The sequence below is a fragment of the Mustela erminea genome, chromosome 16, assembly GCF_009829155.1.
Source record: "Mustela erminea isolate mMusErm1 chromosome 16, mMusErm1.Pri, whole genome shotgun sequence".
NCBI classification, from domain to species: domain Eukaryota; kingdom Metazoa; phylum Chordata; class Mammalia; order Carnivora; family Mustelidae; genus Mustela; species Mustela erminea.
This window is the reverse complement of record NC_045629.1, coordinates 42,988,989-43,016,063: the sequence shown is the minus strand read 5'-3', so window position 1 is coordinate 43,016,063 and position 27,075 is coordinate 42,988,989. Positions and strand designations below refer to the sequence as shown.

The 27,075-nt window shown below is 36.6% G+C and overlaps 1 protein-coding gene across 1 annotated transcript; it reads right to left on the bottom strand.

Annotated features, from left to right (window-relative positions):
- Positions 1-27,007, bottom strand: CIBAR1 (CBY1 interacting BAR domain containing 1). Its single transcript, XM_032315556.1, is given in 10 exon segments — positions 1-247; positions 2,022-2,141; positions 7,919-8,032; positions 18,236-18,340; positions 19,511-19,516; positions 22,494-22,595; positions 23,674-23,742; positions 26,045-26,119; positions 26,121-26,280; positions 26,809-27,007. Coding segments are annotated over 10 exon segments (867 nt in total). The 5' UTR covers positions 26,835-27,007; the 3' UTR covers positions 1-157.
- Between the last annotated feature and the right edge of the window lie 68 nt (positions 27,008-27,075).

Below are 27,075 nucleotides of genomic sequence, written 5' to 3'. Positions count from 1 at the left end.
TTTTTGTCAGCACAAATTTCCTTTAATTTTCATTTCCAGTGGGATTTCATTTTGAGGTTTATCATGTATGAAGCCAGTATAAAGTTTTACATTGTATTAATTCTGGATTCCAAGTCATTTAAGATGAAAACTGAAAGGTGGAGTTTACTTAAGAAAATTAATTTTCTTCTTCTGTGACATCTAAGTCTTCATCCTCTTCATCATCATCTTCTGCCTGTTGATCCTTTCTTAGTCGACAGGTGGATACCTGTTAGAAGTTAACACATTAAAAAATATATTAACTTAAAATATTTTCACATGCTTATATTTTTAATATTCCCCTACAGAGAAGGGCACATAGAACATATTTCAGGAAGTTAATTTTTAGTAATGAAGCTTTCCTATGAATTACTCTATTTTTTTTTTTTAAGATTTTATTTATTTGACAGAGATCACAAGTGTGCAGAGAGGCAGGCAGGGGATGGGCAGTGCCTAGCAGAGAGCCTAATGCAGGGGCTCGATCCCAGGAGCCCCTAAATTACTGTATTCTAAAGCTGAAAACAGTCACAGAGTTTCTTCATTCATTTTTCATGTTATGTTTGAGCAAAAACAGGAAATTAACCATTCCATTTCAGTTGGATACCAGCACTTCAATAACATAAAATACTTCAGAGAAAGGGTACAGATTCAGGATATTATGTCAAATATATTTTAGGTTAAGTAATTCCTCGGTCACAAGGTTTTTGTAAACCGGCATTTCAGTGAGAATCGTCAAAGGTATAGGAAAAGAAATACTAAAATTTAATACTGTGATTTAAATGGAATAAGTTGAGAATCTGAATTCACTACTTGGCTTTAAGTCCTCATCATTGCCACTTGGGTCGTCTTGCTTCAGACCTTTCTGAGGGTCATCTGGTAATGTCTGGAGTCACTGCTGTCACATCTAGGGGGGTGTGTTTGTGTATGTTACTGGTATCTTGTGGGTAGAGGCTAGTGATGCAGCTGAACATGTTTAGAATGCACAGGACATTACTCCCCATTCCCCTGCCAAACTAGCTGGCTCAAAGTCAATAGTGGGAGGTCAAGAAACCCTAGAATGATGTACTTTTAAAGTACTACACAGATGTTAGCTCATTTTGGTAACATTAGTACCTGGAAATAGAAACAAACTTTGTATGTACTATGATACTAGGTATATGGAACTCACATGTAAGAAACTTTACGCTGGAAAATAAAAATGTAAGTTGGTTCTGGGAGAGAGGCATACATATAAAGCAGTAAATAAATGCGTAGAGGAGAACCAAATGAAAATAGAAGGTACTGGGTCACGTTTACCAAAAAGTTAAATTTTGAAAGTATTCTGCTCTATTTTAATTCTGAATACTGGATATGAAAAAGGGTATAGATCTCTAGATCAGAAGTTGGCAAGTGTTACACCCCAGTTTCCTTCCTGTTTATGTAAATGAAGTCTTACTATAACAGCCGCGGACTTGTTAACGTATTGTTTATGGCTGCCCTTACTAGGGACATAGACCATATGGCCCATTTTTCTACAGCTTCTTAGAAAGCAAGGTTGTTCAGCCCTCCCCGTTTTAGATCTCAGGTAACTCAGGCTTTCCTGATATGGAAGAAATGAGAAAACTGACTCTTACCTAAAGATATGTGCTTCTGTATCTAAGATAATGTTCAGCAAAAAAATCTTTTTTAGGAATAATTTTTAGTAAGTCATGATAGTGGAATTTTTAAACCCTAAGCAGTTTGACTTCAGAATCTGGCTCTTCATATTATACTGCAGAACAAATCTAGATTAGCATTCTCCTGTCCTCTCCACCTCTGCTCTCAAATATTCTGTTTTGGAGAGTATTATGTGCTGTAGTATACAAAAGAAGAAGACAGCTGCACCTAGTATAATCTTCCATCATTTTATATAAGAAGGTAGGAGGGTAAATATTAAATCAGAACTTAAGGGAAACATTTTTAGTACTGAACAACAAAGGCAGCTGCTTAAATTCCTTTAAAATTATGTATGTTTTCTAGCTTACCTGTCCTGTTCCAGATATACACTTAGCCGAGAGTGATCTTTGAAGAGGTGACTTTGAATTTGCTCTCACGATATCTAAACGGGATGAATAATCTGGTGGATACACAGAATTTCGGAAAACCTGTTGGGATGATAAAGCAACATTATAACAGATACAAAACACTGGGAGTCCAGAAAGCCACATTAAGTTCCTCTTAGTTAAGATTTTTTTTTTAAGCAACCACATCCACCCACCCACTTCCACCTCCCAGGACAAAATTTCTATTACTGTTAATTTAAAAAATTAAATACAAAAAAATGTATATTTTAAAACATTTATTTACTTGAGAGAGAGTACATGCACAAGCAAGGGAGGGGCAGAGGGAGAGAGAGGATCCCATGCAGGTTTCATGCCCAGCAAGAAGCTGGTTTCTCAGGGCTCCATTTCATGACCCCAAGATCATGACCCTGAGATCATGACCCGAGCCAAAATCAAGAGTCAGACACTTGACTGAGTCACCCAGATACCCCAAAACAAACAATATTTTCAGTTGTAAAGATGAAAGCTAAAAAGTTTATTTGAGCCAAGTAAAGTGACAATGGGTCCTAAAACCATCACATGAGAGCTTTTGCTGAGGAAATGTGTAAGTTGCTACCCTCAGAGGACTCTTGCCAGTACTGAGGCTTCAATTCAGTCATACCTTTGATTCTTTGTCTTCTGCCTATCTCAACTCTTACCAATTTAACTTCACTGCAGTATTCTGCTAGCTGCAGTATTCTGCTAGTATATCACCTAAGTTGGAGCCAGTATAATTTATGCATTCCAATTTCACTAGAAACTGGAATACTTTTGTCAGTTTTTTTCCTTAAAGCAGCAGTTCCAAATACCACTCTCTTAAGCCTGTCTATACCTTTGTCTTCTCCCATTTCTCTAACATACAAATAGGTACGGTTACCATATGTGAATTTCTTCAACTTCACTCCCTTTTTCCTCAACTCTTCTTCACCCTTCCCTCCTCCCGCCCCTTTTAAGCAAATGTCATTCTGATTCTTTCACAGTGCATAGTTCCTGTATGCAAAACTTGAAACCAAAAACACTTGCTTTCTCCACAAGTTCTTTCCCCCAGCAAACAAGCTCAAGATAGTCTTTTTTAATACTCTACTTCATCTTTGTCAAAAACATATAAGTAGGCTTTCACCTTCCACTGAGATGGCTCTTGAAAAAATCACCAAGGACATCTTGATCTTTACTGGTTATGAAACTTCTTTTCCATGCATGCCATCTCTAAACTCTCCATGTGGTAGCTGCCCTATTTCTTCAAATCTCCTTTTCTACTGCTTATACCTTAAATATTAGGCCATTTTTTTTTCTTTTTACACCTTTCTCTGAAAGATCTTATCTATTTAGTGTTTAATACCCACCTTTCAATGAATTCTCTATAGGCTTTCTCCTGGTAGCCATACTTCTGTGCCCAACTACCTTCTGTTCTCACAGACCAATACCGTCTAGTAGCACTTTTGGAGGTGATGGAAATGCTTGCTATTTTGTGCCATCCAAAATGGCTACATGGGGTTACTAAGCCCTTGAAATGTAGTTCATGTGAATGAGGAACTGAATGTTTAACTTTAGCCACATATGCCTAGTGGCTACTGTGCTGGACAGTGTAGTTCTACATTAACCTTTACAATGAAAGATGTTACCATACATTTAGTAAAGCAAACTAAACCCTGGACATTGTCCCTCAATTTCTCATCTGAGGTACTTCTATTTTAATTTATTGACTTTACACATCATTCTTTGTAGCTTACTTAGAATTATCTTACTGAAGACCAAAATCTATTATTAAAAAACCTTCTGGGCTCCTGACTACCCAGGATCCAAATTCTTTAGGTGATATCCAAGGCTTAAGACCACTTAACCTACTTATTACTCTTCACTTCTAGCCTATGAACCTACATGTATAACATATTCTACTCTGCCTTTGCAATGCTGATTTCTCAGCCCAGAACTTCTCAGCCCAGAAACTCACCATTCAAGAGCCAAGTCAAACACCCATCTTCCAGTTTCTCCTATCCTCTAGGCAGTCTATTTCTCCTGTTCTCTAGCTCCTGTTGTTCATACTTTCAACACCGCTTTCATTTCATGGTTCTGTAATTACAGATCTATCTCTCCTACTAGTTTTAAGTTCCCCTAGAGCAAGGAGCCTTATTTGATTTTTCAACTCCTCCCAGCTTAAAACAGTAACATGATAAGTGAATGATGTTAACATGACCTTAATCCCCATGTTTTGGGGGGAAAAAACCTCAAACTAACGGATGTCTCTGCACATTTCTTTAAACCTTAGAGCAGTGCAAGACACCAAAGAAATCGGATGAAACCTAGCTCCACAGGTGAGACTTGTGTTTTAGGGCACTTCAGCCATGCTAGTTAGATTATTTACATGTTACTGAGGACTGAATAACGTTTTGGTGCCAGATATGAACACTGGCACCCAAGTATGATATAAAAACTAGGTGACTCATTAATCAACTAGTATTTGGAAAGGATATATTTTTGTTAGAAAAACATTCCTTTTTTAACTGCCCTAGCAAAGATGAGGTTCAAAGTGGGAAATGGAAGACAGTATACATTCACGAGACTAAAGTTCAAACCAGGTAAATATGAAAATTAATCTCTGCAAAACAGTGGATTTACAGGAATATTTATTGGCAATAATGCATTTCCCAGTATGGTCCAAGATCTCTTCTAGGAGTAAGTCTCAAGATGTTCTGAAGTGATTGCACAGAGGTGATCTTTTGAAGGGGAAATGAGCCCAACAATGCTTTTTTATGTGAAGAACAAATAAGGTAAGATGGTTTGTAATATAACTAGATGCCTAACTGCAAAAAATTAGCTGCTACCAGAATAAGTCTCAGCAGTTCTTGTAAAGCATGGACTACCTAAGAAAAATAGCAAGTTCTTTCTCTGTTCCTCTTCAGATATTTTCTCTACTTATTTCCAAGAAACGTTTATTTAAAGGATACTTTTCTCCTTGGTACTTGTTTGGTATCATTTTACTTCCCCTGGTCCCACAGCTGTCCCTAGACTTTACTCCTCTCTTCTCCATGCCAGTCTCGATAGCCACAATACATTTTCTGCTTATAGTCTGTTATGCCTCAGGATCTTTGTGTAGCTGTCTGTATCCTTTGTCTGAACAGTGTTGCCAGGGGTTCTCTTAACACATCCCTCAAACTTCTCATTGAGAAATCATTCTTTGATTTCTCTACACTATTTAGAATCCTCTATCATATATGCTTAAAATATACTATATTTTTTATGAGACTGGTCATATTATAAAACTTAAATAGTTACACAGTACAGGCATACCTTGTTTTATTGCATTTCACTTTACTGTAGTTCAGGTACTCTGTTTTTTACAAACTGAAGGTTTGTGGCAACCCTGCTTCAATCAAGTCTGTCAGTGCCATTTTCCCAGCAGCATTTGCTCACCTCGTATCTCTGTATCACATTTTGATAATTATTGCAATAGTTTAACCTTTTTCACTACTACTATATATGTTACGGTGACCTGTGAACAGTGATTATGACTCACCGAAAGCTTAGATGATAGTTAGCATTTTTTAGCCATAAAACATTTAATTTAGGTTTGTATACTTTTTGAAAGATCTAATGCTGTTGGATACTTAAGAGACTATAGTATACAATACCATATATTAACTATACTGGAATTAAAATTAAGAACTTAAAAAACATATTGTAGTATAGTATAAATGTAACTTTTTTAAGCACTGGAAAACTGGAAAATTCATCTGACTTGCTTTGTTGTGATACTCCTTTTGTTGCAGAGGTCTGGACTGCTGCAATCTCTCTTGAGGTATGCCTGTATGTTTTTTAATGTGTGAACTCCAAGGTAGATTTTTAAGTTTTTGCTCTGACAGATCAGATCATTTCTAACTTACAGTGCTAACTTACAGAATGCTGCCTGCCATATAGCAAGTGCTCAATAAATAGTTGTTCAATGAACATTTAATGAGGCAAATAGTTTATCTCCATTTTAGGGATAAGGAAGCTGAAGTATGAAAAACTTACTCAATATTGCCTCACTATGAAGTGGGGACTTTGATACTTTGTTGAAAATATATCTACCACACAGCCCTGAGATCCTTAGGTTTTCTTGAATCTCCTCTCTCGAGCTCCCTAGCTACCTGATTAATATTAGTAAGAGAAATGGTGTGACAAAAAAACCTAGCTAGGACCTCTGGAATGAGAAGGAAGATCTTGGGGTTTAAAGGAAATGAAGGAACTTTAGTGACCGTTAACAAGTGGCACGTCAAGGGCATTAGAAAAAGGAGAATGAAAATACTTGTGAAGAGGAAAAGTGGGGGATCAATTCTGCACCTGCCATTTAGTGCAGTGTTGTTTCTTGTAGGGAATGGTGCACATCACTCACCAAGAAGCACACTCTGCACAGGGCAGAAAGGGAAATACAAACAGTGTTAGTAGTCAGACTTCCGGGTTTGGTCCTAGCTCTATTACTTATTAGTTATGGGACCATCTGGGAAGTTTCTTAACCTCGTTCTGCCTCACTTTTCTCTTCCATAGATATGAGGACAGTAAGTACTTCTATCAAAGTTGATGGGAGAAATAAAATATAATTAAAATGCACAGATCAGTAGCTGTCCAAGTAATCACTGTGTAAAGATTTTCTATTTTATTATTTTACAAATGACAGAAGCTCGGTCTATTTTTTTTAAAAAAAAAAACACAGTACATGAAAGGAGTGAAAATTAAGAAACCTTAGCTTTAGTATTTGGAAAGAATGGACATTTAGGAAACCATCTATTGATAAACAGAAATATCATATATGCATAACTGATAACAAACTGGGAGATGAGATGTTGGCACTGGAAAACATATATACACACATTAAAAAATGTGCCTTTCTTCATTTTAGTCAAGCTGTAGTCTGTTTTAGTTTCCTGGAACCAGTGGAGGTAGTGAGAAGGCCCAGGTGATTGCTTTATAATGGACAGTTAATAAATAAACAACTTGGGGAATCTTCACAATTGTCAAATGGCAGACACTCCCAAATTCTGTCACTTATTAATATAGAATTCTGGTTGTATCTTGAAACTACCTGGCCTTTTCCACTTCTACTATAGAGATAAAATATGGATAAAGTATGTCTCCAATATTTTATCTGTTTTAGCAAAAATAATTTTCTTTTTTCTTCCCTTTTAGAATGTAGGAGGGTAAGATATTTACTTTTCAGATGTGCTTGCTGAAGCCAGGTTTAGATATTTAGCTGTTCTGACATTAGCTGGTCAACTGGATTTGTACTGAACTCTCAGTATGAAGCAAGTTTTAGTATAAATCTACATTTATTTCATAGCATACTGATTAAATCACACGAAACTGGTCAGAATCCTGATTCTACTTATTTATAGCTAAGCAGCTATGGTCAAGTTAAGTTACTTAAAGCCTCTAAACCTGTTCTGATAGTTGTAAAATGAGAATAATAACAGCATCTACCTTATAGGATTGTGTGAGGAGTGAATGAGAAAATGCATGTGAAGCTTTGGGTATTCTGCATAGCATAAGCACTCAAATGTTAGCACAAATCAGTGTCATGATTAGTATACTTAAGTGACATCACCAGTCAAAAATGATACATTGTTTCACATAATGGCCTTATTAACTAGCTATTAATAAATCAACTCTGGGAACTTGACCATGGTTAATTTGAAAAGTTAAAGCATACTTAGAAAATCATATAAGTTTAGCTATTTGGGACTGCACACAGTAATATAAACCACTGTAGTTCAAATTTAAGGTATTTTTATCCACACAACCTAATGCTTTCTTTTAAATAATTCCCTCTTAATAGAAGAACTGAACTTGGATAGACATAGTCCTACCTCCAGATCTTCTTCTTCATCAATCTTTTGTATGTTTTGGTAGGCAGCAGTGTAGACCTCTAAAGCTTTGCCATGAAATAACATTTCAATAGTGATAAATTCTGAAAATATAGTCTAAAAAAAAAACAAACCAAAGATATTGAGTTTAAACAATCATCAATTTGTAAAATCAGTCAATTTATTCCTTACTGCAGTCTTGGCATTTTATGAAATACAAAGGTATCTCTTTCCACAGGGCGAATGAAGTACAAAAGAGAACAGGAATAAAAACAGTTGCAAAGACCTTTTACAGCACAGCCTTGAAATTATACAAAATACTTCCTATCTCACCATTTACTTCCCACTTATTTTTTAAGTTATTTTTTTTGTATACCTTGTAATTGACATTTGTGATAAAAAGATCTGACTGAAATGTATATACCATTATGTACTGTTATCATTTGTCTGTAAGTATTAGATAAAGCAGGTCAGTTCTAAACCTGGTATTTTCTAATTCCAACTGATGTTTAAACAATAGAATGTTTTTTAGACAGGAATTTTATCCCATCATATTTCTGTGTGTTCTTGTACTCTCTAACCACAAAGGAATCACTTGGTAAATATATTGTTACCACTGATGATAGTATCATGCATTTGCATAGCCTTCTAGTTTACAACATGACTTGTCTAGTGTTGCTCACAGCTAGAATGTTGAAACTTGGGTCTGATTCTTCAGTGGTTACAGTTCGTACTTATTGTACTGTGCTATTTTTGCTGGAATCAGTCGTTTCTTTCATAAATAAACTGCATGTAAACCCTCTAAGCTTGATACAACTTACGACAAGGAAGATGATGCACCAGGAGAATGAAGATGTACATGTTGATCTAAGCAGGGGTGAGATCATCGGTAGGTAAGGAAAGGATACAAACCAGACAAGTTTTCAATAAAATAGGATCTTTTCCTTTTGTTAACTTGTCCCTTATCAAAATAATAACTGTATTGTAACACCTAAAGAAGTGGATGAGGTAGAAAATACTCAAGCATTGTCCTTAAAGGGGCAAGAGAGAAGAGACGGGTTATAGAAGACAAGGGTCAAATAATAGAAATGGTCCTGCACTTTGGAAGACAGTGTCACAGATATCCTTTAGTGTTCTTTAATTTCCCCCACCCCTATCCCCATTCTTTCTTAAGGATTAAAAGAATTATTTTAGGGAGTACTGATAGGCTTCTGATCACTACTCAATGTAAACATTGTAAATATAAACAGTTGAAAAGTGTCCCTTTTGGTCTACAAAGATTGGGCTCTGGGAAGACAAGAAGTAAGACACAATTATGACTCAACAGTGACCTTTACTGTCAATTCCTATAGGTCACAGAGGATTGTGGTATACTGTAATGGCAACTAATAAACAGCATTATGCCTAAGAATCTCAGATACCCAGGAGATACCTTCGAGGTGAACTGGCTTTTGATTAGGACTGAGACTTACTTAGTTGTCTGTCTTCCTAAGAAAGCTGCCTAGCTAGAAAGGAATCAAGTGCCCTTTAGGAGTGTGGAAACTCCTAGAGGGAAAACGGTGGAATAGTCAATGATAAGCCAAAACACTGAAGACTCCTACTTGGTTCTTGGTCTGCAGCTCATTTTAGGTAATGGAACAATCAAGCACAACATTGCATCTTTCCTTCTGAATCTTAAATTTAGAGATTTTCTACATTTAGTCAATAAAGAACTATATAAAAAATATGTAGTTTGACTATTTTTTAAGACTTTAAGACTTTAATTTATTAGTTAATTTATTTATTTGATAGAGATCACAAGTAGGCAGAGAGGCAGGTAGAGAGAGGGGAGGAAGCAGGCTCCCCGCTGAGCAGGGAGCCTGATGCGGGGCTCAATCGATCTCAGGACCCTGGGATCATGACCCGAGCGGAAGGCATAGGCCTTAACCCACTGAACCACCCAGGTGCCCCGGTTGGACTTTATTTTTATTCAAGGCTGGAACAGAAACCTTTTTCATTTAGTTATGCTTAGAATTATACAATAAACCCTTAAACTTGTTTCAGGTAAGTACAGAGAGGTGGAGAAGCAGATTTTATAATGTTACATAGTCAACTATGTTTTAGTTTTTCTTGGGATTATTTACAGACCATCTGTTTACTTATGTGGAGAGAGAAGAGAAGGTATTTACCTTATGCTATAAAAGTATCTGAGAAATAGAATAGCCTCAAATAAGGGATTTAAGCTTAATCAAGTGAGGTGTTACTCCTATTTTTAAATATTTTCACGGATGTATATTCTAAATCTTTAACAGACACACTGCTTAGTAACTAATGAAATCCAAACATTTACAACCTTATTACACCTAAATCTGTAGATTTAGGTCTAATTCAGATCTGTTCCACTGTGGTAACTTTGTAGAATACGCCAGCATTTTAAAATATTTTTCAAATATGTGAACATAGTTATTCCTGATGGTCAGAATTTCTGAATGTGTCATCTCTGAACTAACAATTATTTAATACTGTATTTTATAGGATTTATAGTCCCCTTAGTTCATAAGCCCTGAAAAATATGTAGGTATGTCTGGCAATACATTATTTTTCTTTATTCATTATCCCTGATAAGAGAAACTACTACATTCTCATTTTAAGACACTGATCAGCTTTTAGTCTGTTACCATTTTCCAATCTCAAAATTTAGTTTCAATTAACAATAATTACTTTACAAATTATCTTTATAAATGGGTATTATTTATTATGTGGAAGGTGGGAGGAATCATTCTCCAGTTTTATGATATTTTGGTTTAATCCTATGGTTTGAACTTTGTTTTTTAAGATTTATTTATTTATGTATTATAGAGAGAGACACAGCGAGAGAGGGAACACAAGCAGGGGGAGTGCGAGAGGGAGAAGTAGGCTTCCTGCTGAGCAGGGAGCCTGATGTGGGCCTGGATACCAGGACCCTGGGATCGTGATCTTAGCCAAAGGCTTAACAACTGAGTCACCCAGGCACCCAAACTTTTATTTGACAAAACCTTATTATAACACCTAAATAAGAGGAGAATGGCCCTACTGATTGTTTATACTGTTTATTTTTGTCAGAAACAGTAATGGGAAATCAATAGTACTGGTAATCTGGTATCCAGACTTGGAACTTTTGACTCAGGAGTCATGAAGCCTAAAGATTATCACAGAGGAAAGTTAAATCCTCAAGTATAGTCAGAAGAGAGTACTGCCAATCATACTCTTTCTAGTTAGAATTTCACAAAATATCTGAAAATAGGCAGAAAGAGAGTAACAGCAAGGAACAGTAAAAGTTAGATGACAACTGATGTAGTAAGAAAGAATGTAAAGAGCATGTTTTTGAAATAAAATATTTTCAGTGAATGACCAGAAGGGTGGTGGAACTAAGAACCATTATATTTAGAAATAATTTTCCTCAAATAAATTTAGCTAACTTTCAGTGATCTCATGTAATCTTACTTAGAATGGGTCAGTATGATCAGGGACAGAAACATTAATCATTTTTTCCCCTTTTCAATTTTATTTATTTATTTATTTATTTTTTAAAGATTTTATTTTTTTGACAGAGATCACAAGTAGGCAGAGAGGCAGGCAGAGAGAGAGGAGGAAGCAGGCTCCTTGCTGAGCAGAGAGCCCGATGCGGGACTCGATCCCAGGACCCTGAGATCATGACCTGAGCCAAAGGCAGCGGCTTAACCCACTGAGCCACCCAGGTGCCCTATTTATTTATTTTTTAGATTTTATTTATTTGTCAGAGAGAGAGAGTACAAGCAGGCAGAGGCAAAGAAGCAGGCTCCCTGTTGAGCAAGGAGCCCCACGTGGGACTCCATCCCAGGACCCTAGGGTCATCACGGGAGTCAAAGGCAGCTGCTTAAGCGACTGAGCCACCCAGGCGTCCCTTCAATTTTATTTTGTGTGACTTGAAGGCAATTTGGGCACATACTCAATTTTCATTGGTGGGGGTAGGGGGAGAGCTGATGTGAAATTCTTACCTGTTGACAAATGTTCTGTAAAACAGGAGAGTATAGGAGTAAAGACTATGGGCTCTGGATTAAGATAAATCTGGGTTCCAATCATGCAAACATAAGGGCTATATAATATTAAGCAATTTATCTATTCTTTTCTTTAGTCTTTTTCATCTGTACAATGGGGATAACAGTACCAACCTCATAGATTTTGGGGTTAAAGATTAAATGAGATAACCTAATATAGTATGTAACTGGGTGCTCAAAGCAAGTAGCTATTTTTATTACTCAAGAAGTACACTTGCTAGGTTAGAAAATGTTCTTTTTCCTAATACTAAAGCCTCCAACTGATTTAATTAGCAAGCAAGACTTTTAGCAAAAAAGTCATAAAAGGTCTTACTAACATTTTGGCAAATAAAGGGGAAATAATGATTCTCCAGATTAGAGGCTATTCAATAAATGATGTCAAGAGTAAGTTTTATCTACTTGAAAATAATGAAATTAGATATATACTTCATAACCATATGCAAAACACAGCTACCAGATAAAATGCTTAAATATTTAAAAATTATTAGATATCACAAATACTTGAAGAAAATACAAGCATTTATATAATCTTAAGGATAAAAACAACCTTTGTAAGCATGACACTAAGCCAGAAATCAAAAGGGAGAAGACCAACAGATCTGGCTACAAAGATGAAACTTTAAAGCAAAAAAACATCGTAAACAACAAAATGAGAAAATACTTTTCCAACATAGCTTCTCTTTAAGAGTTTAATTTTCTCAATATAAACACTTTTTATAAATTCATAAGAAAACGACCAATATTTAATAAAAATACAAGCTAAGGGCAAGTGTGGGCAATTTACTAAAGAAGTAAATGTGTCATTATATGAAAATAATTTTGTCTTAATAGTAACTATAAATTAAGATGACACTGTTTCTTTCACCTGTCGGATTAGTTATTATTAAAAATACTGCTACATTTCATTGGTATACTAAGCTGCTCATTCAAGGTTTTATAGAAATGCTAGTTAAAATTTTGTGGACAGAAATTTAAAGCTTTGTGGACAGAAAGTATCAAAATTTAAAAGATGTATGCTCTTTGAGTTAAGTATCACTCTGATAATTATCTCAAGAGAATAACTGGATCAAAAAAAGGCCAATGTTTAAGATACAATGAGATTTATAATTGCAAAAGTAACCTAGATATCCACCAATAAGGAATGGTTAGATACAGTAATATATCCATAACAAAATACTATGAGGATACCAAAAAGGATGATATGCATCTGTTTCTTAGCAAATATGTCCATGATATATATTAAATTTTAAAAGGATGTTTGAGGAATAAGTGTTTATCCACATAAAATGTGTAGAATACGTGACATAGTCAATATCTAAGAAAATTGGTTGTTATTATCTCGTGTATATATGCATACAAAATAAAAGTTGGAATGCTATAAACCAGAATGCTAACTCATTATTTCTGACTGGTAGGATTATTGCATTTTTCTCAATACTTCTATAAAAAATTTATGGTGACTTTATATTCAGTTGTAAGAAAAATAAAGCTTTTAAAAATTTAGATGTTTCTTGCTCATGTCTGCTACTTTACCACATATGCATTCCTGTCCCTCTCTGTTGCAGGAGTGAACCCTGGTCAAGATCGTTTCTATAGGTCTGAAATTCCCTTGAGATTCATTTTCCAATTATATGAGAAAGAGGATTGTGTTTTTTTTTTTTCCTTGAAAGACAGGAGGAGGAATGAGCAGGGGGAGGGGCAGAGAGGGAGAGAGAATTTTAAGGAGGCTGTATGCCCAGCATGGAGCCCACTGTAGGGCTCCATCTCATGACTTTGGGATCATGACCTGAGCCAAAATCAAGAGCAGGGATTTTTAACTGCTTAACTGAGGAAGCCACTTAGGCACCCCAGGGACTGATTTTTCATTCACATTGTGTGTAGTAAGTTCCATAACTTTTCTCAGACAAATATTTTGCAAGGTTCCTATGAAAAATATCTAAGAATTGTGCTACCTTGCCGATTAACGCTACCAAAATTCAGATGGAGTAATAAATTAAACCCACCCTGAACATACAGTACTCACTCATTTCTACCCCCAGAGAGGTTAAGGAAGGAGCCAGAAGGTCTGTTCCCATCTGAAGCAGTAGCCTGATTACAGGTAAGAATAAGAATGTTCTATGTTTCTCTCAAAATTATGAGTGGCATCCATGATTTTTACTTTTCTAAGAATTTTTCTTGTAAACAGAAATGTGACACATACTAACAACAACAAAGGCAGGCAGTAATTTAACTCTTTTTGACGTGTCTTTGAAGCTTCTGGTATGGGATTTGTGCATCCCTCTTCATCATAAAAGATCTCACATGAGGCCTGACTTGGAAAAGAAACAATCTGATACTAAGGAGGAAAGATGTATAAAATGGAGATTTAGAACCGTAACAGAGTTTAATGTTGACTTCTGGAAACCATTTCTGGAAGTTTGCTAGATCACGGGAGTCTGCATTTAAAGTGTAGGTTGTGGGGCGCCTGGGTGGCTCAGTGGGTTAGGGCCTCTGCTTTCGGCTCGGGTCATGATCCCGGGGGTCCTGGGATCAAGCCCCACATCAGGCTCCCTGCTCAGTGGGGAGCCTGCTTCCTCCTCTCTCTGCCTGCCTCTCTGCCTACTTCTGATCTGTCAGATAAATAAAAAAAATCTTAAAAAAAAAAATAAAGTGTAGGTTGTGACAGATGACATCTTTTTTTTTTTTTTTTTTTTTTAAAGATTTTATTTATTTATTTGACAGAGAGAAATCACAAGTAGGCAGAGAGGCAGGCAGAGAGAGAGAGAGGAGGAAGCAGGCTCCCTGCTGAGCAGAGAGCCCGATGCGGGACTCGATCCCAGGACCCTGAGATCCTGACCTGAGCCGAAGGCAGCGACTTAACCACTGAGCCACCCAGGCACCCCAGATGACATCTTATATGTAGAAAATCCTAAGGAATCCACTAAAAAAATTACCAATGCTCATAAGTGAGTTCTGGAAGGTTGCAGGATATAAGATCAGTGTGCAAAAATAAATTCTTTCTGGGTACATTTGCAATGAACATTTCCAGAAATGAAATAAACATCCATTTTCAATAGCATCGAGAATTCTAAAATACTTAAGAAAAAGTTTAAGAAGAACAACTTACAGTCTGAAAACTACAAACATGGTTGAAAATACATTAAGGACTTTAAATAAATGGAAAAATATTCCATGTTCATGGACTAGAAAAAATTTTAAGATGGTAATACTCCCCAAACTGATGTACAGAGTTGATGCCATCTGTACCAGCATCCCACCTGACTTCTTTATAGAAACTGACAAGCTGATTGTAAAATTCATACAGAATTACAACAGATCCAGAACAGCAAAACAACCTTAAAAAAGAACAAAGGAAAACTCATACATTCTGATTTTAAAATTCATATAAAGCAATGCTAATGAAGATAAGTGTGGTACTAGCATAAAGAGAGACCTATAGATCAATGGAAGACAAACCAGAAACAAAATCATGTCAACCAGTCTTCAAAAAGAGTTCCAAGACTATTCAATGGGAAAGAATAGCTTCTTCAGCAAATGGTGCTCGGGCAACGGGACAGTCACATGCAAAAAGGTGAAGTTTAAACTTCAGTTCACACCATACATAAAAAATTAACTCATGGATTAAAGGCTTAACCGAACCATGAAAACTATACAACTATTAGAAGAAAATAGGGAGATCTCAAGATTTGGCAGTGGACTGTTATATTTGACACTAAAAACATTAGCAACAAAAGAGACATATATTGGACTTCATCAAAATTACAAATTTTCTGCTTCAAGGAATACGATTAAGATACTGAAAAGAACCCTAAGAATAGGAGAAAATAATTTCCAATCATAGATCTGAAAAGGGACTTGTATCCAGGATAGAAAAAGAACAACTACCACTCAAAAAGAACCCAATTAAAATATGGGCAAAGGATCTCAATGGACATTTCTTCAAGGAAGACATACAATGGCCAATAAGCATTAGCAGCGAAATGTAGCTCAAAACCACAATGAGATACCATTTCACACCCACTAGGATGGCTGTAGTGAAACTGATGAACAGGTGAGGATGCAGAAGAATTTGAACCCTCATATACCATCTGTTGGAATGTACATGGTGCAAAAAGTTTCTCAAATGATTAAAGATAGGGTTACCATAGAATCCAGCAATTTAATTAGATACATGAGTAAGAAAAATGAAAATATATATCCAAACAAAGCCTTCTTATCTTATAAATAGCCATATAATGAAATATTTGGCCATGAAAAGGAATGCATGACACAGGATACATACTATGATATGAAAGCATATATATATATAGCTAATATACATACAACACATACACACATATATATAGCTAATAATAAAAGCATTATGCTAAGAAGCCAGTTACAAAAACCATGTTACGATTCCGTTCACATAAAATGGTCAGAGTAGCTGAATCCATAGAGACTTCAGATTAGTGGTAGTTGCATAGGGCTGGGGTGGTGGTGGGAGGGTAGGGGTGTGGGAAACAGCAAAGTACTCGTTCCTACTTTGAGATGGTAACAGTGTTCTAAAATTGAGTGGTAAAGGCTGCACATACTGGAACACATTAAAACCACTGAGTTGTACATTTTAAATGGGTGAACCATATGGTGTATGAATTCTATCTCAATTTATTAAAAGTCTTATACTTCTTGTCTTATACTTTTGGTGACCTACTAAAAGACTTCCTGCCAGGGGCATAATACAGTAGGCAAAAAGAAAAGCTTGAAAACCCTTTTCTTCTTTGTGCATCCTCCACTGTGCAGTCCCTCTATGTCCTTATGCTTCAGCCAATCCCAGGTAGTAGCACTGCAGTTGGGAATTCTGCACTCACTTTCTCTCTGCCCATTTTGTAACTGGTGATTGCACAGGGAATTAAAAACATCTGTAGAGGTAGTCCGAGCCTGATGTGAGCCCAAAGATCAGAGACACAGACTGCCACGTGTGAAAGACAATCTTGCAGGCATGCGGGGCAGTAGGAGAGGGGAATCGGACTGCCACCACGAACAAAGCCCTTGGGTGGCAGTGGAATCAAGCATACTTCACAGGTCTCCATTCTCATCGTTTAGGTTAAAGCTAATTATTTTAATAACCTTCCTTCCTTTCTCCTTCAGGTTAAGATATGATGTCATCAAGTGTAAAACATCCCACCTTGCCCACACTCTCCCACCTCAGTAAATGGGAGTCTGTCGCAGGGCAGCTTTCTGAGATGCTCTTCATGCAGTGTACAGCAGAGTACCAAGTGAATCGAGAGGCTTTAGGAAAGAGGGTTTGCGTCTTCAGGACCAAACCAGAGACCTCTGAACATGGCTATCAGAAATATCAAAGTTCTGAAATTGTTTGAAACTATGATGGGGGGAGAAAAAGTGCAAATGAATGTTGACTAACGGAGTATAAAAAGGAATGATGATTATTAAGTGGGAGATGCTTATTTTATTGATGAGAACATAACTTTTGAAGGATGTGTTCTTTGTTAATAGTTATAAAATGATAAAATACTTTTCTTTAAAGCTTGATCCTGGAAAATCTGCAGTGAGCCAAAACACATCCTAGATGACTTGCTTTAAAGGACTTAATTTAATTTGGTCACAAGCAATCCTCCAATCTGTCCAGGCACCTATGACAAAGTCACTGAAGACCTTCTGAAGTCCATGATCCCAAAGGTGTCAAATCTACTGGCTTTTTCCAATAAAACAAGGTAATTCTTGTGATATCATATCATGGTGGATGCAGCTTGGCAGATGCAACTTTATGTGACTGGCTACTCTTACCTGTTCATTTACTTGGTAATGTGTAGTTACTAGAGAGCACTTAATGAGAGTGTGTTATAATGGAAAGCACAGATTTTTAAAATACATTATTGGTTTTTAGTTCAGATTTTTGGCCATGATACTTTGGGTAAATTATATCTCTGCTTAGATTTCACATAAGATATGGATAATAGTACCTAATTCTTATGAGGTTACTATAAAGATTAAAAGATAATACATATATAGTACCTGTAACAGCACTGGATGTACAAAAATATAATAAATGTTAGTTTCCTTTGATTAAATAATACTTGTGGTAATAAGCTGAATATCTGAGGAAATGGGAAAATAACATTTGTTATTTTTTATTTATAGTATCTTTTTCATATAGACTATGGGCTAAAAAAAATCAGTAGTTTAAATTTTTCATACATTTAAATAAAACAAAAAAAAAAAGGTTAGAAAACATGTTTTGAACTTTAACAGTTACTTTATTTACCTTTATATCCTTTATTTTCTGCTTTTCAAAATTGTCAATAGTTTCCTCCAGATGACGAGTTGTTCGGGTAGCATCCATTGTAGCTCTCTGCAATTCAGTTTCTGCCTGCAAAAGAATTCCCCAGCCAAAGATATAAAAAAATTCAAGTTAGAATCCATTCAACTGAGTCTATTCGTAAATGTTATCAACGCACTACTGGCTTTTTGGCACAACAACTGTAAACTGTTCAGTAATATATTTCACCATATAAAATAAGATGATCTATGTAATAAGCATGTGCAGAATAAAGAAACTTTAAATCTGTTAAGTGACATGATTCCCTACTTCAAACCAAAGAAAATAAAACTCCTCTTTCTTCCTACAAAACGATTTTTTTCTCCTGTATCACCTTTGGATTATTTAGTGTAAAACAATTTTCTACTGTTCTCACCTATTTCACTTTCTATGCCATTTATCATTTGTTCTCTTTCTTCTCATTCTTTCCCCTTTAATCTCTTCTCTCCAAAAAAGGACCTGTGACTTAACTATTTTCAATTTTCTGGTTCTCCAAATGCATTATGTTTCTAATCTTGTAATATCCTAATCAGATATAGCAGAATATACACTACAAATATTTATTTCAGCACAGGGTATATTTCTTAGAAGCTCATAGTATTACACTATTACCATTTAGTTAGTGCTTAGTACAAAAAATATACAGACCAGCAACAAATTAGATGGCAAGTCTAATGCTTTGCTTCATATATTGTAACCACAAGCACTCATACTACCTAGATCTGTGTTGATAATCATTATGGTGGCCAGTAGCCACATGCGGCTGTTTACATGAAGATTAAATGAAAATTTAAAAACTCTGTCCTCATTTATCCTAATTGCATTTCAAGAGCTCAATAGCCATATGTTGCTAGTGGCTATAATAAAGGGCAGAACACTTCCAATCTACCCATGTATTTCTCCTAAAAATTATCTCTTGCTTTAAAACAGTTGTTGCCCCAAAATATTTTGTTAAACAGTAGAGGTTTTAAAAAACATAGCCTAATTTTCTGATTAATTCTAATAGTTTTGTTTCCTATACTTATGTAGTATATTTACTCAAAAGTATCAAATATCATCATTTAATAATTAATCCATGGGGAAAATATGCATTTCTCATCAAAGTGTAGTGACATATTATTCTAATATCTAGCCCTTGCTTTCAAGAAAAGATATAAATTGAAATAAGTAAAAGGGTTTACTCTAAGGATCCATTTCTTGACACACCACTTTATTACCCACCTGTGACTGAAAATTTTCATAAAGGAAAAAATACATTTCAAGAACAATTTTTAAAAATAAAATCATATGCTCACTGAATTATATAATCTTGTAATTAGATTATACATTAATTATAGCTTCATGGTGATTATTCTTACATTTAGATTAACTCAAATGAACAATTTTAAGATACTAGGTGTAAAAAAATATTTTAATACACGTTTGTATGTGTACATTTGCCATATAGGGTGTAAAGTTTTTTAAAATCATATAAACTTTTAACTTTTAATCATACCCAGTAATCAAAAATAATCTTCTAGGGGTGCCTGGGTGGCTCAGTCATTAAACGTCTGCCTTCGGCTCATGTCATGATCCTAGGGTCATGGGATTGAGTCCTGTATCGGGCTTCCTGCTCCGCGGGGAGCCTGCCTTCTCTCTCTCCCACTCCCCCTAGTTGTGCTCCCTCTCTTGCTGTGTCTCTCTCTTTCAAATAAATAAAACCTTTAAAAAATATAATAATAATTTTCTATTATTACTGGGCTTGAGGTTTTTAAAAATGTAACTATCACAGCAAATTCTAAAGTAAAATAGAGCTCCTTTATAGATCTGTATGAAAAATTTCTAAGTTATTTGATACACATTACCTTACTAATGAGAATATTCTAGCAGACTAATTTCTTACTAATATTACATGTGACCCATACAGTTCTTTACTTGTGACTACTTCCTTTTGACTTATGTCTTTGCCCTCCCCATTTTATCGAAAGTTTCACATTAAAAAAAAAAAAAAAACAGTTTTAAAATTTAGACAGGTAGGTAGAATTAGCTAAACCAGGGGAGAGTGGGGAAGCAGGAGCTACAGTTGGGCCATCTTAATCTTCCACGACCCTCCAGCAACTACTACTCATTTCTGAAAGTCTCAAATCCTTTTACTTAGGGATAGCAACTCACCCAAAATTACACAGCTATTTTTAGCAAAGAGGATATGGGTTTTCTATTTCTTCTTTTTCTGAAAATTCTTCAAAATCCTATAATGGATTTTTGAGTAGGAAATGCTTTTGATTATGATACTATGCTACAACTCTATGAGTAGAGGTGTCAGTGTATTTAATGAAATTAGTCCTGAATGCAAAAGGGCTTTTTTTTTTTTTTTTTAAGATTTTATTTATGTATTTGACAGACAGAGATCACAAGCAGGCAGAGAGGCAGCCAGAGAGGGATGAAGGGAAGCAGGCTCCCTGCCGAGCAGAGGGCCCGATGCGGGGCTCGATCCCAAGACCCTGTGATCACGACCCGAGCCGAAGGCAGAGGCTTTAACCCACTGAGTCACCCAGGCGCCCCTGCAAAAGGGCTTTTGAGCCAGAGCCCTGAGATTCTTCTTTACCCCATCTTCTTCTATCAGTGCTACTCCATGTTATTTTACATACTGAACTTTAACATGCTTCTTTTGAATTGTCAGATGAATTTTAAGGGTCCATCCTGGTAAATTTTCTGTAATGCAATGACTGAACATTTTTATATTTATATTGAGTATGTTTATATCTAGACTGTCCTTTATTTTCTAGTCTTAGGTTGTCAAAATCCACTCATTTCCCCAGTGAGCACAGCAGTTCTCCTACAGCAATAATCTGTTCCTTTGTTGTATTTATTTTTCCCCACATGACCCCAAATCTAGTTTCATCTACAGTATAAGACTCCTCCATGGCAGTGTTCACGACAGACCATCTGAGTCAGAAACATTTTTGTCTTAGGGATATTCATTTCTGTGTTGAGTCTCCAGACCAGTACCCCTGATTCAATCCTACCAACCTGCTCAGGATACCAGATGTGACCTTTTTCCTGCCTTTATGTATTTCCCTCCAAACAAAACAATAACATTTTGACCTCTGATTTCTTAAAAACTGGTGACAACCTGGTTTCTCCCTTAGTCCCTAGTTGTCAGTCATAAATTTTCCAGCCTTCTCTGGTTTGCCTGACTTGCTTAAAACCCAGACTCCATAATCTAGTTGTAGATCTTAAGCCCCAATGAGATGTTCCTGCCCCAAACTCCATTGGGCACTCCCAAACCTATGGCTGCCCATTTTTGTTTGTTGCAAGGTTGGGCATATGTACCTTTAGTCCAAAGGAAGAAGGACCAGGCAATTGATGCAGCCCGAAATCGCTGCTCAAGGGATTCCCCTCAGGAACAGAGGTGTTCTGGAACCTCAAATGCCCCCACAGAGCCACTCCTCATGTGGTTTCTGGCTGAGCTGGGCAGTAAAAACCTCCAGGAAGTAGGAAGGAGATGTAAGAAGGAATGGGAAAGAGAGGCAGCGGATAAACAAGTACTTTCTATACAACTGCACTTACCCCAATTGCTGGCAATTAGCCAGGCACTATTTTCTATTCTTTTCTTTAGTCATGAACAGGGTACATTCTAGCTTAGGTAACAGTCATTCTTAACACCTTGTTACAGTAGACAGTCCTATCTAGATCCTTTTGTGTCCAGCTATGAACCTCAATTTTACTCTAGAATCTCCTAAGGGTCTTTGGCTGCTAGTTGTTAAATGCGGTTTCACGTTGTTGTTGTTTTTAAAGGTGAAGGGACTTATACTGCGGCAAAATGACTCTTTTTTCTCAAAAGTGGGGCAGACAGGGCATTGATCTATTTATTAGGATTCACAACAGATCTTTAAGTTAATTTTATAATTAATATTCAGCTATGTGAAAAAAAACTCCAGAATTTTGAACTTACTTTTTATACAAACATCATTGGTTTTAACTGTTTTATTTTTTAAAATATCTATTATGGAAAATAGTATGAGGGAATTGAATTACGTGGTGTATTCTCTTTAAAATTAGTTGATTTTTATATAATTAGAATTTGTAAATGCATGTGTTTTTCAACCGTTATATTCAAATTTTCTGCACATTTAAAAGTAGAAATGCTAATTTCCATACATATTTACTTTTGTACGGCATACCTTACAAAGCATATTTTTAAAGATCAAAAGTCAAAGGATACAATGACATGTCGATCAGATGGGTTTCGCTGACGTGTTCTTTCTAACTGAGTTAACTGTTTAGCTTCTCGATTCCTTGCTGTTAATGTTGCTTTGAGGTCATCCTGAAAATAAGCATTCTGATTAATGAAAATCTCTGATTTAAGAAATAAAATACACATACTCTGTTTTAAGAATGGGAGAACACTGTTTGGTCCAGGCATTATTACTACTGCAAAATTAGTGTGTGTCTTTGCGTGAGTGTGTGCATGTGTGTTTCTTTAATACCCTCTCAAATAATAACACAGACAAGATAATTTCAATGCAAACCTCTAACCACATATATAAAATTTTGACTGTGGTGGTAGTTGTATGTGTATATATGTACACATATGTATGTGTATACACTCAATGAACACTTAAAACAGGAGAATTTTATTGCCTGTAAATTATATGTCCAAGTAGGTTGAAAAAATAGAATCTGGGGTTGTATCATACAATATGGTGACTATAGTCACTAACACTGGATTGCATATTTGAAAGTTGTTAGGATTACATCTTAGAAGTCCTCATCAAAGGAAAATAAAATTTCTAACAATGTATGGTGATGGATGTTAACTAGACTTATGGTGGTCATTGCACAATATACACAGCTATTGAATCCTTATATTGTACCCTTAAAACTAATATGTCAGTTATACCTCAAAAAAAACCCACAGAACTTTGTCACACTCACTTTTAGTATACATTTTATTGCCTGCTCTAAAAAGAAAAATATAAACATATTCATTTAGTAAAATAAGTTCTTCATGATTATAAATATTAATAGTTTAAAGTTTCTGTAATAAAGTACTGCTTCATGTTGCTATGGTTTACTTAGTAAGCTCACTAAAAATATTTCATTTTTCTCAAAGTTTTTTTTTAAGTTATTTATTTATTTATTTGAGCTAGAGGGATGCTGTGGGGACACGGGGCTTCATCCCAAGACCCTGGGATCATGACCTGAGCTGAAGGTAGAAGCTTAACCAATTGCGCCACCCAGGTGCCCCCATTATTCTCAAAGTTCTAAGAAATAATGCATCACAGAGTGTGTAAAAATAAAACTGGGTAACAACGCTGTACTTTTTATCAAGAGGACAGATTAGAAACCTCACATTCTTTTCCATAAGAGTTAATAATAGCAGGAAAAATGAATTTACTTACTCGTTTCATTTTTACAATGGTTCCATAAGCTTTCAAAGGTTCAACTACTTTGGCTTCAAGTCTTTCAACCTATTGAAAATTATTATAAAATGTAACTGTAAAGAAACATAGACATATCAAAATTTAAATTCTGAAATAAAACCTGGGCTATTTAACCTGAACATAATTAATTACTACATAGAGTGTTTTAAAATGTTTAAAATATCACAGTTAATAAATAAAAGAATTACCAGAAATTAATAAAACTCAGAATCTAAAGTCAAACACAATAAAAGCTGTTAAGATGTAGAGTAACAGTGAAAGCAGAAAAGTTTAAAAAAAAAAAAAAAAAAGCAAGCAGAAAAGTACCTAGTATGGAATATGGAAAGAAAACAATCTCAGGTTTCTAAGAAATTCATCTCTGCCACACGATCATCTCTGTATTATTTTTCTTCATTATAGTAGCTTTTGCATAAGTTTCAAGACATCTCAAATTTTAGTACAGCTACCACTTGCAGTGTATTAGGACGGTGTCAGATATTTTACATAAATTATCCCTGAAATGTAACAGTCTAACTTTCCAGATAAGAAAATTGAAGCTGAAAGATACAGCATATTGGAAAAATTTTAAGCAACACAATCCTCAAAAGCAAAAAAGAATTGTATTAGCTGCAATTCTTTTCTGGGAAGCCACTGTATATGACCAAAGTTTGGAGAAAAAGATAAATGGTCTCAGTGTTGCTGAGCTGTCAAAGTGCATGGTTGATCTTTTTATTTACAATTAAACTGTTTTTCTTATACATTACAATTTTTATCACATTTTGAGTAATTATTTCCTTTAATTAACAGCACTAGTGGAAGGCAATGAAGAAATAAGTTTTTTAAAGGCAAATATAACAAAAGAAAAATAACTCCTGGACATTAATATTTTCTTCATCAGGACAAGTAATACAGAATGACATTATTTAATTGTTTAAAATGAACATGTATTATTTTTGCAGCAGGAAGAAGGCTTTTTTTTGGATGATACATGTTTATATAGTACATTTCATTTCATACTGATTTTTTTCTATAAACAAGATGTATATGATTGTTTCACTTATTAGGAAAATGAAAAAAATCAAGTTCTCATTGAGCATTTATAAATATTAGGAATCCTAAAATCAAAACCATGAATACTCAGGATAGTTTAGCCTATACCATTTCAAATAATCCACACACCGATAATTCAGTGTAAGGATTATTCAAGTCTTTTTTTCTGTTCTCCTTTTTGTCGCCTACCTTTTTGTTCATTGTTCATTAGCACCTCCACCATTTGGTAAGCAAGGGAAATAAAAAAGGAGAACAAATGTAAATCAATTCACTTTGCTATTTGATAAATAGCATAAAGGTTTTCTAAAAGGGGGCACTGAAATTATTGTCGTAACATGGGATTTTAGGGTTATCAGTGAGAATAAATTTTTTTTGAAGTCTCCAGTGAATGTGTTACTGAGTTTCTTATTACAGAATATCTTATGACAAGAACTCAACTTTTCTCAAAAAGTACCTCCAAATGTAATTACTACTCAAATTTCTGTATGAATAGCAAGTATAGGTTCAAAGATCATTATCTCCACTTTGTTTTTGTGAGTTTTTTGATGCCTGAAATTTCTGTATTCGGCTTTTTAAAGGTACCAAAAGCACTCATGAGAGGAGCACAAGAGAAGTAATGCAGCTTCTAACTGGGAAACTTCTAACATTTAATCTGTATCTTGAAACCTAAAATAAATATAAGTGAAGGTGTTTCTGAGGTATTAAAAAAAATGAGGTTTTAGGAAGAAAGCAATTACACCACCTTCTTCCCTCCTTTCCATAGCAAAACAAAACAAAAGCACCCACAAAAGTCTCACTAGTATCTGCGATATAAATCAGTACATCAGTGCTGATATTCTTTTTGTCAATGCCATATTGGTCAACTTTCCAGAGCACTGAAGCAACAAAGATCTCTTGTCCATTTATTACTTATCCACTCACATTACCACTCAACCATCTCCAGACATACCTGAAAATATACTTACGTGCATACAAGACACAAGTCATGCTCCTTTTCTTCCCCATGGGTACTATGTTTACTACCCCCTGTTAATAGCCACCCCTTGGCCAAAAGCTGGCAAATGAAGTGGGGAAATTGAGGACTTCAGGATACCCTGAAGTTTAGTTTTAAGACGGTAAAATCACAAATCACAGGAATCTTCCCTTTAATAGACTCACACAACGTTACATGAGAATGTACGTTTGTCATCAAGGGTGCGTTCGCTACTGCAGTTAGGTGGATTACAAGTGAAAGTCTTCACAGGTCCTTCATCCACTACTTCAGGGCTCATTGCTAACAATGACGCTGAGACCTCCATACCTCTGCTTGTCGATAATCCTGAAGTTTGGCAAACTCATCGGCAAAGTTTTTCAGGCCCTGCTTTAAATTTGGGGTCCTCTGTAGAGGCATACACGTTTATTTCATTCACCAGCAGGTCTGCTTTGTCTCGCAGTCTGGCAGTTTTCCTTACATAAGCAGCAAAGATTTGGCACAGCTCTCCGAAATGCTTCTCCACATTTGTGACAGCATCTTGCAGTTGTCTGGTTTGAGAGTCCCTAGGGAAAAGAGGACACAAAACGCCAATCATTCTCATTCGAGATGAGATGGCTTCATATCCGTTAATTTGATATGCAAACATTCCCGGGGCATTTTTCAGCTTCGAAGGCACAAACCATCTCTGGGGATTGGATTCTGGTCCTCTAGGTTTCCCTTCGGGGCCTGGCTTTAATATCCGGACAGTACAGGCGCACCAAGAGGCCGGGCTCTGGCCAGCCGTGCCGGGGTGGCGGCGGCTCCGGCTGCTCCGCGAGGCCTGGACGCCCGACTGCCTCCCAGCCGTCTGCACAGCCCGCGGCAGTGCGGGGCCCCGGGAGCGTGACGCCCCGATCGCCCATCCCACCCTTGGCCTGCGGGGCTCGCTGCGGCCCGGGGAGGTAGGCCCCAGAGCGCAAAGGTCTCGGTCCAGAACCCCGCCCCGGGGGTCGAATTCGGCGCGGAGGCCCCCCGGAGAGAGGCGCCACTTCCCCCACCCGAGCCCTCGCGTGTGGGGGGCCCCCGGCCAGCGGAGGCCCCGGGACTTTTACCGGTTTTCCAAGCTGCGCCTCAACATCTTGGCTTGCGCACCGCCGGGGAACCCGGCTGGGCCCAACGACCTGGGCTCGGAGGCGCCCAAACGTGCGCCGGGGCGCGAGCCGCCACCTCCCGGAGCCTAAGAGCCCGCCCCGCGCGCCGCCGTGCCGGCCCCCGGCGTTCCTACGGCAACGCGGCGCGTCCCCGCGCTCAGGGCCGGAGTCGCGGGAGCGCGGCGAGGGAGGGCCGGGGGCCGCGGCGCCCACCCCGAGACCCGCCGG